General features: G+C 32.0%; 1 protein-coding gene across 2 annotated transcripts in view; it reads left to right on the plus strand.

Annotated features, from left to right (window-relative positions):
• Positions 1 to 433: 433 nt before the first annotated feature.
• Positions 434 to 14,268, plus strand: part of LOC139513801 (proton myo-inositol cotransporter-like) — a 78,564-nt gene continuing 64,729 nt past the window's right edge. Inside the window, exons 1-2 of one of the 2 annotated variants that reach the window (XM_071302618.1) lie at positions 434 to 1,282; positions 5,987 to 6,146. In XM_071302618.1, the coding sequence (XP_071158719.1) occupies positions 760 to 1,282; positions 5,987 to 6,146 (683 nt within the window). In that variant the 5' untranslated portion in view covers positions 434 to 759. The remainder of the gene's footprint in view (positions 1,283 to 5,986; positions 6,147 to 14,268) is intronic. The other variant, XM_071302627.1, reaches the window with a different exon arrangement.

The following is a 14,268-nucleotide window of genomic DNA, read 5'->3' on the forward strand; positions in this document are numbered from 1 at the left end:
AAAAAGGGTGTTCCAACCCCTGGACCCCCCCCCCCCCCCTGGATCCGGCGGCGCCTGCATTGGTAGAGATTTCTTTTTAAAGTGCATGTTTCATTTTTCTATAATTCCTAATTTCTATACTTCTATTTTAATCTTAATGATACTTAATTAAGACCGGCAAAATATATATAAATCGCTATTTTGCTGGAGCCGGTAAAATAGCACCTAAGAGGAAACACTGAATGAGTTAACAGTGAAATTTTTGGCAACGGGTATGAACAAATTCTATCACTTTTAATTTAGATTACCATACGCATACCTCAGCCCATACCACCTTAATGCGTCGCCTTAAAAAGGACAAACCTATCAGCAGATCAGATATACATGTACATGTATATTTTAATTTTCCTCGGAGTTAAGTATTTTGCGATTTTACTTTATATGATCTTATCAGAGATATATAATACAATTGTATTAAAAGTCTCTGATCTTATATATATGCGGTGACCCCTCAAGCAGGATGTAAATCCTGGAGAAGAAGTATTGATTAATGAATGTATGGGATGAGCATGTGAAAGTTCAAACGGAGTCCGCTCGAATGATATTCAATCCCTCCCTACTCAGGACTCAGTATATGATCATCGTAAATAAACGGAATTTACAGAATGAATGTCATGGAGAATTCTTAATGCTATAACAGCAAAGTTCTTAAAGTTCTTCAAAAGTTACCTAGAGGAAAAGGGAGAGAACTATACTTATTTATACGTTTGATAACATCATATGACAGAATTTGTAGATTGTGACTCCGATATAGAACTGTTTGAAATGTCAGCTGAAAAATCTGAAAAAGCACTACTTGTGAACACTACAGATAGGGACAAAATATCGTACTCGTCGGCTGATGATTCAGTTAATGTGGGGAATGAACCTGGCCACAGAAAAGTTGTTCTGAACAAACAGAAAGAGAAAACTAAATTATCAGGATTTTTATTATTATTGTCATTTTTTGCAGCTATAGGAGGTTTTTTATTCGGATATGACACCGGTGTTGTGTCAGGTGCAATGCTCTTACTCAAAACAAACTTCGATCTCAGTTCCTTTAGCGAGGAAGTTATTGTTAGTGTTACAATAGGTTCTGCAGCAGTGTTTTCCATTTGCAGTGGTGTTCTCAATGAATATTTAGGAAGAAAGCTTACAATTATAATTGGGAGTTTTGTGTTCACAGCTGGAGCAATTGTTCTTGCAGTAGCCCAAAATATAGCAATGCTGATATCAGGACGAGCAATTTTAGGTATTGGAATTGGTAAGTCCCTGATTTACAATTGATATAAAAAAAAAAGATTGAATTAGAGTATGACAACATATATATTAACAATCATTACAAAATGTACATAGATGGGGACCACAACAATCCTGCTGTGGTAAGGGTGAGCAGCTGAGACATTGTATACCATGTGTTGGTATACTGGTGTACCCCGGGGGTGAGGGTGGGGGTGCTGGGTAGTGGTTACTTCATATATTTTTAATGATATGAGTCTGCCGCAAAACATGGTCACCTTTTCATGCCCTGCTGTTTAGAACAGGGTCCATTTTTCATGTCCTGCTGTTTAGAACAAGGTCGCTTTTTCATACCCTGCTGGTGAGAACAGGTTTTTTTTAAACAATTAAAGTACATGTACTTGTCTAGAACAGGATCGCTTATTTACATTGTAACTGTTTAAAAGAAACAGTCTAGAGTCCAGGTCTAGAACAGCATCTATTTTATACGGTTTAGAACAGGGTATACATTTTCTAAGGGTATGTTTTTCAATGTTTTCTGGTTAGAACAGGGTATGATTTGGCAAGTGCTGTCAGCACAGTTATACCCAAAAGGATAGTCAGTTATCCTCCGGGGGTATTATATACCCTTCCCTTTTCAAAAATATCATTTATTTTTTGATATTAACAATTATATACATGTACCCTATCCAGAGACCAGGAGACATACATGACATATATATATGTTACAGTCATTGACAGTGAATTTATATAATCATTGATTATGTAGAATCCCTGAAATTTTTAGGGATTATGGTCAGTTTAGGGATTATATATAATCACTAAAATTTTCAGGGATTATACATAATAACTGAAATAAAGAAAATGAATAAAAGTCAAATAATTTGTGCTATAAAATCATATTAAAACAGCATTACACCATGTGCACTATACAAACATAAATTGTGAGATGTTAAGCACAAAATATCAAAATGATAAATCTAGTTTGTTATATATGTACATATGTAAGGCACAATATATTAAGATGTTAAACACAATATATTAAAATAATATGCTTCACATCTGTTTTTACCACAATATCCACATATTAGAAAACATTTTCCTTCACATATCAGTCAGATTTTATGACCCGCCTAAGAGAAATAAAGTGTTCAGTAAAAACATCTGTAGGTACCCCAAAAAAAGGAATTTGAAACCTTGAACTGGTTCCAGCAAGATTCCATTTTTTTTTGGCCAGGCAATATCCTTTTTCAGACTTTTGGTGAACCATTACCACTATGTTTTTTTGAATTCCCTTTCCTTTTTTATCCTGTGGAATTGCTATGAAAGTATTTCACCAAATTTCAGCTTCCTCTAAAAGTTTGTTCTAATTGTCAATCCTTAGTTTTTCTATACATTTAGATGCGTATTTTCTCTCTGTTTGAATTTCTTGTTCATTTAAAACATGGAACCAAACTGAAATTTATCTGCCAGGTTTCAAATTTTTTGACTTAACTGGAACTAAGAAAAAGGGAGAGTAAAGAAAGGCAGAAGATCAGAACGAATAATTTTTAATTGACAGCAAAAATTAAAATATTTTTGGTCGTATATTAGCATGATTAGTATCATGTTGTCGTCGTCATCTGCAACGTCTTCAGCGTTGTCTGCAACGTCCTCAGCGTCGTCCGAATTTCAGCATTGTCCGAAGACAGATGATTTCGGGATAAATACTTTAGTATAAGTAAATAGAAATCAATAAAAGGAGTAGGTCCGGTAAGGACCGATTTTGGCCTCAAATTTCAGGTTCATCTGACGAAAGATTTTGACCACTTTTTAAACACTTAAGTGTCTATTTTATTTGAATTAATTAGTTTATGTGGAAGATTTTAACAGATTTAGTCATTAAAAACCATCCGATTCAAGCTCAAATATGAAAAATCTACCAAATATGCCGAAAAATGTCATTTTTCAGTTGGTTTTTGGTAAAAATGAAAGTGGCCGCATCCGTGTTCATCCTCAACCCTTATATATGTTATGTATTATCATCAAATACAACTTAAGTTTTAATATTAAGGATGAACACGAATGCGGCCACTTTCGTTTTACACGAAAACCGTCTAAAATTTAACTAAAATGCTAGAATTATGAAGATTTCAGTAATTTAGCATGACTTAATGGTGCTAGTACCGGATAAATTTGCATTGTATTGTCAAAAACAGCCCATATTTTATGTAGCAGAAGCATTCTACTGTCTAATGAATAACTAAAAGTTAACGTTTTAACAATTTTGTAAAACTGCTATATTTTGGGGCCAAAAAGGGGTCTTACTGAACCTACTCCTTTTAACACAAGGTTTAATTATAACCACTATAGGAAGGTTGGGATTGATTGTGGGGGCTACTATCTTCAACATTATTCAAACCAATCTTACCAAAAATATAAAAATTAAAATTACACAACTACGTATCAGTGCTCATTGTTGAAATAATATACATGTACATGTATATAGAACAGGGTAGATACATGTACATGTATAATAAACACAAAATTCCAAGAGAACAACGTTTTGCAAATTTTGCACTGAAGTAGAGACTGAAGAATATTTTTTGATATCTTGTGATAAATATAAAGATATAAGGCAAACTTTTTTCCAATCATATGGTTAATATTTAAAAATTTAATGTAATAATTATTTTTCAATTTCTAAACTTTTAAATCCACAAAATATTACTGAATGTAATTACATGAATTATCTATACAAATTTATTACAGATGCATTAGAAACCATTCTCCAAAATATGTCAATAGCAGAATAGTCGAAAGCAGTAATTAACTGAAAAGGATGTTAAATATTTCCATTTCAAGACTTTAAGACATCATTTAAAATTTTTACATAAAATTGTAAGCCTTCTTATGATCATGTATACAATTATTGGAAGATTTTTAGGAAATTTTTTATTATTGGTTAATATCATCAACATGATCAATACCTCAGACAATTTTGAAAATCAGTGCAAATCAATGATTCAAAAAAATAGTTATGCTTTTGGAAATATTGACTTCATCATTATGGAAAATTACGTTGTGCCCTCTCTGACACGAGTTTTATGAAACTTTTATATACCTATATGGAGTTATTTTCTTTCAGAACGACAGGTCATTCTTTTTCAGAATCAACCCGGACGATACCATGTTTCAATGATATATGCTCCAAGGCATAAAATAATGACCTGTGTGAGGTCATTATTTTCCTTAATAAACATGCAATCTATGATTTACTTCAAAACTTTATTCGTCTAATAGTTTTTTGTTGCCGATTTGGAAATTTATTTTTTAAAGTTCAATCTATGAAAGGTGTAAAAGAAACCGTCATTGTAGTCCTGTATTTTAATTTTAGAAACAAATAACGTGAAGTTTTGTTAATTTATCGCTACAATAAAGAAACATTATCATATATGTCAGATGAATTTTAATGTAGACTTTCATAAAATAAATCCAGATTTAACATATTCGTATGTAAGATTTTGAAAATCTTATTGAGTCAAACTGAAAAGGTTGACTGATTTTTGGTTGCTTGCTTAACGTCCAGTGGCAAATATTTCATGCATGTTCAGAACGATACACACTGAATAGGAAATCATACTGGGACCCACATGTATTTATATTCGTCTTCGTGTCAGTTCTTAACTTTTAAAATTTACGTATACCTTTTACTCTATCAAATGATCAACTAATAAGATAATCTTATATTCTATTGAATATTATTAACGTAACTCACGAAAGGGTCAGGTGCGGAGGGTATATAATTATATCCAGATTATCTTTTAATAAAATGTATTGCTATTCAAAAGACAATCTCATTCGATTCAAATAAAATTGTTAAAAAAAATAACCACTTTTCCGCAATAGAAATAACATAACAAATAGAAAAAAAAAACATACCCCTTCCCCTTTACCATAAGCTACATTTGTATGTGATACAATAAATTACTTACAATTACAATGTGTCTTGTATTTGTCATACACGGTTATCGGATGGTAACAATACATTTGTGTCTTACTTCATGCAGTTACAGTAATATTTTTATTGTGTATGGATAACAACTTTTAAAAGGTTTATATCTAAATTATTAAGTGAGTTTTATTTCACATTCTAAATGAGCCGCAGGGCGTATTTAAAACCTGAACGCATTAGAAAGGAATATCCCACTTTAGGGTTGTTGGTAAAATAGGATACTAAATTTTACAAAACTTTATAAAATTAATATTTTTTGACGGTATATAAGTCAGATAATGCATATTTTAAGGTTTTTCTTGTCGTAGAACACACTTCGGGGGGTCAGGATTGTTCAAAGAAAGACCTCCCTCCGGTCGGTCTTTCATTTGATCAATCCTGACACCCCTCGGTGTGTTCTTCGACAAGAAAAAACTTAAAATATGCATTCACACCTCGGGGGGTCAGGATTGTTCAAAGAAAGACCTCCCTCCGGTCGGTCTTTCATTTGATCAATCCTGACACCCCTCGGTGTGTTCTTCGACAAGAAAAAACTTAAAATATGCATTATCTATAACGTATAAACAGCAAAAATTTATTTTCGATTAAATAAATGATGATCAAAATGGATAATCTTCCTGTATTTCTGAATTTCACAGTAGCAAATAAAATACATGTAATTATTCTTGATTTGCAGAAAGCTTTATTTTCTGTTTAATTATAAAAAGTAAACTAATCTTATGATTTATTTAATAGGAATTGCTTCAATGACAGTGCCAACTTACATAGCTGAATGTGCTCCATCTGAACTGAGAGGAAGATTAGTCACAATAAATAATTTATTTATAACTGGTGGACAGTTTATTGCAAGTGTACTTGATGGTGCCTTCAGTTATGACAAGACAAATGGTTGGAGGTAAATGTTGTTGTTTATTGGTTTTTTGAAAGTGTATGTACCTTTATTTAATTTTGAATCATTGATTTAGAATTTGGAAAACTAAGAATCATATATGATTTCAACAAAATAAGGAGTGAGTAGCTAAATGGTGCAGAGCCTAATACAAGCTAAGTCCTCGTGCCCATCAGACAATTTTATCTGACTTTGACCTCATTTCATGAATCTGTGAAGAAGGTAAAGTTCTAAGTGGTCAAGTCCATACATCAGATACTATAAACAATAGCCTAGTTCTACTATATTTGGTGTATGGAATGAATGAATATGTAAGGTGTACATGTCTAACTGGCTGGTTTCATCTGACTTTGACCTCATTTTCATTGTTCAGTGGTCAAAGTCAAGGTTTTGTGTTTTGTTCATTTTCTAATACTATATGCAATAGGCTAACTATATTTGGTGTAAGGAAATATTTTAGGATTTACATGTCAGTCTCACAAACGTAGGACAGGTGCAAATTCATGCAGCGGGCTTAAACATTTTAATAGGTGCCAACCTTCACCCTAACCTGAAACAATAATGTAACATCAAAGAAAATCGCACTACAAAATATCGATTGAAATTTTTTCTTCACCTGATTTTTGGGTTTATATGACTGTAAAAAGATAATTGGTGAAGAAAAAAATCATATGGTGGTGCACTTCTTTTTTTGCTACAACCCTTTGAAAGTACCCAATTTTGATGATTTTCACATTTTTCATCAATTTTTACCTATTTTTGGGCTATTATAGTGAAAAAAATCAAAGTTCTTCAATTAAACTTTTTTCATACTTTAATTAAAGATGAAGTGAAACATCACCAGGCGCTGTTAATTATGTGTATTGGCATATATACTATATTTTTATGCTTTTACATTTCCCCTCGCTGATACACATAATTAATATGGCTTCGACTAATGGAAGCTCCATTTGGAGTTAATGTGTTTAGAGACCACTCTTATGTCTGTACACCTTTCCTATATTGCCTACAGATGAAGTTGACCAATCTGAATAAATTTAATTTACAAAACTATAGGTACATGTAGGTGTTAATATAAGAATGTTTTATCATATTTTGATGCTTTTTCGTGTCAAATTTACCATGCTGTCAATTTTGTATATTTGTAATTTTTCTCTGTTTTAAGAACAAAATGTATATTACATGTATTATTTCAACTTTTTTGTTATAAATGATTGAAAAATAAATATCTAAGAAATTTGAAAAGAAAAAAAAGATGTGGGATGTACACCTTCCTGGTAAAATCATTTCTTGTACCTCTCACCCATTTTCACAAAATTTTGGCAAATGGGACAAACTCGATTGGTAAAAAATTTGAAAAATTAATTACTTAAAAACTGTTTGTTGTAAATTCACAATTTTTTTCACAGAGTTTAGTTTGATTTTAACATTTAAAAAATCCATTGATATTTTCCACTTGTAACATGTTGCTGCTCCTGAATTGGTAATTTAAAAGAAATTTTGTCGTTTTTAGCTCAAGTGAGCTTTTCTCATCACTTGGTGTCCATCGTCCGTCGTCGTTAACTTTTACAAAAATCTTCTCCTCTGAAACTACTGGGCCAAATTAAACCAAACTTGGCCACAATCATCATTTGGGTATTTAGTTTAAAAAATGTGTCCGGTGACCCGGCCAACCAACCATGGCTGACATGGCTCAAAATAGAACATAGGGGTAAAATGTAGATTTTTGCTTATATCTCTGAAACCAAAGCATTTATAGCAAATCTGGTGAGGTAAAATTGTTACTCAGGTCAAGATCTATCTGCCCTAAAATTTTTAGATGAATCCGACAACTGGTTGTTGGGTTGCTGCCCCTGAATTGGTAATTTTAAGTAAATTTTGCCGTTTTTGGTTATTATCTTGAATACTATTATAGATAGAGATATCTAGGTAGATTTTGGCTTATAACTCTGAAACCAAAGCATTGAGGGCAAATCTGACCAGTAGTTAAATTGTTTATCAAGTCAATATCTATCTGCCCTGAAATTTTCAGATGAATTGTTTAACTTGTTGTTTGGTTGCTGCCCCCAAATTGGTAATTTTTGAAGAAATTTTGCCATTTTTGGTTATTATCTTGAATACTAGTATAGATAGAGATAAATTGTAAACAGCAATAATGTTCAGCAAAGTAAGATCTACAAATAAGTCAACATGACCAAAATGGTCAGTTGACCCCTTTAAGGAGTAATTTTTTAACAATTTTCATTAATTTGGTAAATTTTTGGAAATTTTTACAAAATATTTTCCTCTAACTTAAGGGCCATGTTTATTATAGATAGAGGAAATGGTAAGTAGCAAGAATGTTCAGTAAAGTAAGATCTACAAACACATCACCATCACCAAAACATAATTTTGTCATGAATCTATCTGTGTCCTTTGTTTGATATGCACATAGACCAAGGTGAGCTACATGTACACAGGCTCTTTAGAGCCTCTAGTTGGTTATTATCTTGAATACTATTATAGATAGAGATAAACTGTAATCAGCATAATGTTCAGCAAAGTAAGATCTACGAATAAGTCAACATTACCAAAATGGTCAGTTGACCTCTTAAGGAGTTATTGCCCTTTATAGTAATTTTTTACCAATTTTTCATACATTTTTGTAATCTTTTACAAAAATCTTTTCCTCTGAAACTACAATGCCAAATTTAACCAAACTTGGCCACAATCATTATTGGTGTATCTTGTTTATAAAAAATGTGTCCAAGTGAGCTTTTCCCATCACTTGGCTTCCAGTTGTCGTCATCTAGCGTCCGTCGTTGTCCTGCGTCTGTCGTTGTTAACTTTTACAAAAATCATCTCCTCTGAAACTACTGGGCCAAATTTAACCAAACTTGGCCACAATCATCATTGGGGTATCTAGTTTAAAAAATGTGTCTGGTGACCCGGCCAACCAACCAAAATGGCCGACATGGCTAAAAATAGAACATAGGGGTATAATGTAGATGTTGGCTTATAACTCTGAAACCAAAGCTGACAAGAGGTTTAATTGTTAATCAAGTCAATGTCTATCTGCCCTGAAATTTTTAGATGAATTGGACAACCGGTTGTTGGGTTGCTGCCCCCCCCCCCCCCCCCCCAATTGGTAATTTTTAAAGAAATTTTGCCATTTTTGGCTATTATCTTGAATATTATTATAATAACGCAATAATGTTCAGCAAAGTAAGATCTACAAATAAGTCAACATGACCAAAATGGTCAGTTGACCCCTTAAAGAGTTATTGCCTTTTATAGACAATTTTTTAACAATTTCCATTAATTTGGTAATTTTTTGTAAATTTTTACAAAATAATTTCCTCTGTTACTAATGGGCAAAGCCGCAAAGTTCATTATAGATAGAGATAATTGTAAGTAGCAAGAACGTTCAGTAAAGTAAGAACTTCAAACACATCATTTCACCATCACCAAAACACAGTTTTGTCATGAATCCATCTGTGTCCTTTGTTTAATATGCACATACTAGACCAAGGTGAGCGACATAGGCTCTTAAGAGCCTCTTGTTTTTTTGGAAAGATTAGAACTTGTTCTAGATCTTTACTTAGGCACCAGCCTCCCTAACAACAGGACAGGTTAGCTACTGTTACTAACTGTATTCACACTAAAATATAGTTCCCTATGGTTCTGATATATGTGCACATAATACACATATAAACTGAAAAAAACTGGGTATATTATTGGAGCAGTTCATTCAAGAATGTATGTCATTAAGGTGTGTTGATGTGCAGGCTTTTAAAAAACATTTTGATTAGGTAACTGGGTATTGATTCAACTAGTATGATTGACAACTGTCATTATCACTAAACAATCAGAGACAAGGTGAACCTTTAATTACAATGCCCCACCTCCTAAACTGCCAATCAAATTGACCACATTACCTATCAACCTCAGTCTTACATAATTATACAGACCACTCAATATAATTCTTAATACACAAGTATTTGACCTCATAATTGAATATGCACAAATGTGTATATTAGATGTTTTATATTTTTAAGGATGATAGATTTATTTATTGCCAATTACTTTTGATCTACATTACATAAAGTGATTCTGTAAATTATATCTGAAAGATAAATGATTAATGGATTAACAAGATCTTAAAAAAAATGAAATATGAATATAAATATGAATAAATAAAAGGTATTCAAGTAAGGCCTATAATTTACTTGATGAATTTACAATTATCATCTGTAATTAATCAACAATCATGTTGACAATTAAATTAGTACACTTTTTTTTTAATCAGGAATTGGCTTGAAACAGTTTAAAAATTTTAAAACTTTTAATTATAACAAACCATTGTTTATTAGTTTATTTCCCATCAATCATTATGTCTATTTTAGTCATTTGAATTTTTATTAGAAGTGAATACATATGTTTGCAATCAAGAAAGAATCCACATTTCAATAAGATAAGTTTTTTAATTGGTTACGTTGAAAAAGTACATTTTCAATGCCCTGTGTTGAAAAATACTTTAAAAATTATTCAAAGGGCACTCTAAAACTTTTAATCTTCAATGCCCTATAACCTCTGTTTCAACTTATAAAATGCCCCATAACAACATTTTTCAATTTTGTTTGTTGACACTTTAAAGTTTTAAGCTGTTGGTCAGATTTATGTCTTACAAGGATAGTTGGTAACATTTACTAGAAGAATTTTTGCATTTTTTTGTTTTTTTGAAACATGTTCAGAACCGGCAACATAATTTCGATAAGATATAAACTGCAGTTTAAATAAAATTGTGCAAATTAAGAGACCCATATTATTTAATTTGAGCTCATTTTATCTTCATACTGGAAAAGCAAGTTTCCTTCTAAAGACCTGCTGTAAATGCAATTTTCAGCAATAGTGCTTTATTAATGTTCATTTCCCCCCACCATACCTTAATATGAAATAATTCAAACTACTCTTCTAATCTTTCCATGAGTGATTTCCATCACTTTGATTTTTATCCGTATTGGCCAATTTAAAAAAAAATCTACCCTGAAATTGCTAATTTAATTTGACAAGGTTCATAGTTTGAAGACCAACAGTCCTCATCAATCATTGATCAGGTGTTTTAACAATTACAGCATTTATTAAGTGGCACATAGTTTCCATTCAATCTTATTGAAGATCTCATTTTCAATTTCTTCTCTATTCAATAGAACTTGGGTGATTGACAAACACTGCGGAAATTATGTATTAGATAAAATACAAAGGTAACAAAGAAAGAGGCCGATAACAACCGTTGCCGGATAGTTTTTCTGCACGAGTAGTCAGGTCAAGGTCCGAGGCAATTTTTTGAAAAATTTTTCGTCGTATATTGCTATCACGTTGGCGTCGGCGTCGTCGTCGTCGTCCGGCGTCCGAATACTTTTAGTTTTCGCACTCTAACTTTAGTAAAAGTGAATGGAAATCTATGAAATTTTAACACAAGGTTTATGACCACAAAAGGAAGGTTGGTATTGATTTTGGGAGTTTTGGTCCCAACATTTTAGGAATTAGGGGCCAAAAAGGGCCCAAATAAGCATTTTCTTGGTTTTCGCACTATAACTTTAGTTTAAGTTAATAGAAATCTATGAAATTTTGACACAAGGTTTATGACCACAAAAGAACGGTTGGGATTGATTTTGGGAGTTTAGGTTTCAACAGTTTAGGAATTAGGGGCCAAAAAAGGGCCCAAATAAGCATTATTCTTGGTTTTCGCACAATAACTTTAGTTTAAGTAAATAGAAATCAATGAAATTTAAACACAATGTTAATGACTACAAAAGGAAGGTTGGTATTGATTTTGGGAGTTTAGGTCCCAACAGTTTAGGAATTAGGGGCCAAAAAGGGACCCAAATAAGCATTTTTCTTGGTTTTCGCACCATAACGTTAGTATAAGTAAATAGAAATCTATGAAATTTAAACACAAGGTTTATGACCATAAAAGGAAGGTTGGTATTGATTTTGGGAGTTTTATTCCCAACAGAATAAGGGGCCCAAAGGGTCCAAAATTAAACTTTGTTTGATTTCATCAAAATTGAATAATTGGGGTTCTTTGATATGCCAAATCTAATTGTCATGACTGTGTATGTAGATTCTTAACTTTTGGTCCCGTTTTCAAATTGGTCTACATTAAGGTCCAAAGGGTCCAAAATTAAACTTAGTTTGATTTTGACAAAAAATGAATCAGTTAGGTTCTTTGATATGCTGAATCTAAAAATGTACTTAGATTTTTTATTATGGGCCCAGTTTTCAAGTTGGTCCAAATCAGGATCTAAAATTATTATATTAAGTGTTGTGCAATAGCAAGTCTTTTCAATTGCACAGTATTGCGCAATGGCAAGAAATATCTAATTGCACAATATTGTGAAATAGCAAATTTTTTTTTAATTAGAGTTATCTTTCTTTGTCCAGAATAGTAAGCAAGAAATATCTAATTGCAAAATATTGTGCAATAGCAAGATTTTTTTTTAATTGGAGTTATATTTCTTTGTCCAGAATCAACTTAAATCTTTGTTATATACAATATACAATGTATATTCACTTTTTACTACCAACTGATAAATTAAAATAATCTTTACCATTCAGTGATAACAAGCAGTTTTTTTACATCTTATTTCCTTATCTTATCTAAAATGTTTTTAGATAATGTATGTTGGACATTTGCCAGACATGACTATGATGTCATTTTCTATTTTTATTTGCCAATAACTTTATGTAAATAACTTCATTGGAAATTTGCATAATATAAAATGTTGCTGATGAAGTTTTTTTTATTGTTTTATACAATAAACAATGTATATTCACTTTTACTACCAACCAATCTTTACCATTCAGTGATAACAAGCACTTTATATTACATTTTAATATTTTATGATGTATTTAAAAGAGTAGTTATTGTTGCAAACTCCATTAGAAATTTGAATTGATATCAGTTTTGGAAAAAGGGAAACAGGGATGTGAAAAAAGGGGGGGGGGGGGGTTAAATTTTTCTCATTTCAGATTTCATAAATAAAAAGAAAATTTCTTCAAACATTTTTTTGAGAGGATTAATATTCAACAGCATAGTGAATTGCTAAAAGGCAAAAACAAACTTTTAAGTTCATTAGACCACATTCATTCTGTGTCAGAAACCTATGCTGTGTCAACTATTTCATTTTAGATTTAAAAAGTTTGAAGAAGAAATCTTTAATTGTAAAATTTGTAAAATCTTGACATTTGTTTTGTGTAAAAAAAAACCCATGTAATGTCAAAAATTTGATCACAATCCAAATTCAGAGCTGTATCACGCTAGAATGTTTTGTCCATACTTGCCCCAACTGTTCAGGGTTCGACCTCTGCGGTCGTATAAAGCTGCGCCCTGCGGAGCACCTGGAATATAGATGAAACGGAAAGCGGGGAAAAAATGGGCTAATTCATTTTAAAATAAACAGGCTGTGATCTTTATTTTTGATAAAAAATGCAGGATGTGTCATTCCATCCCCCCATTCCCCCCTAAAAAATTGTAAAAATTGTGCGTTTGTTGCCAAATACATGAATTTAATATTCAGTGGTGGGGGGTCCCGGGGGTGGAACAACCCTTTTTTGGACGATCAATGCATTTAAATGGTGACATAAAATTGGACCCCCCCTGTTTTGTCCTTGATTTGGACCTGGATCTACCACTGATATAAATTCGATAACAATATAAATTTATCAAAAAAATGACTTTCATACTTCATTAGTAAATGAAATGTTTATGAAAAAAAGGATTGTGTCTTAATATTATATATATATTCAGGCATATACTTTATTTTTTTTTAATTCATACTCGTCTCTAGATCTGCAAGTGTTGATCAGGATTAAACACGTGTCATTATGATCCAATCGCAGCTTACCGCCCAAAATTGATGACATAAGTTGAATTATTTTCTTCTAGATTTGCTGCTTATTTGGACATGTATTACATGAACACTTTTTAGAGTAGCAATCGTGCATTGGTGAGTTGATAGGGATTTTATCTTTTGATAAGATTTTATTTTTATTTACTTATTTCCTGTCTTATTTTTAGCTCACCTGGCCCGAAGGGCCAAGTGAGCTTTTCCCATCACTTGGCGTCCGGCGTCCGGCGTCGTTG

Source organism: Mytilus edulis, chromosome 1, assembly GCF_963676685.1.
Source record: "Mytilus edulis chromosome 1, xbMytEdul2.2, whole genome shotgun sequence".
Lineage (NCBI taxonomy): Eukaryota > Metazoa > Mollusca > Bivalvia > Mytilida > Mytilidae > Mytilus > Mytilus edulis.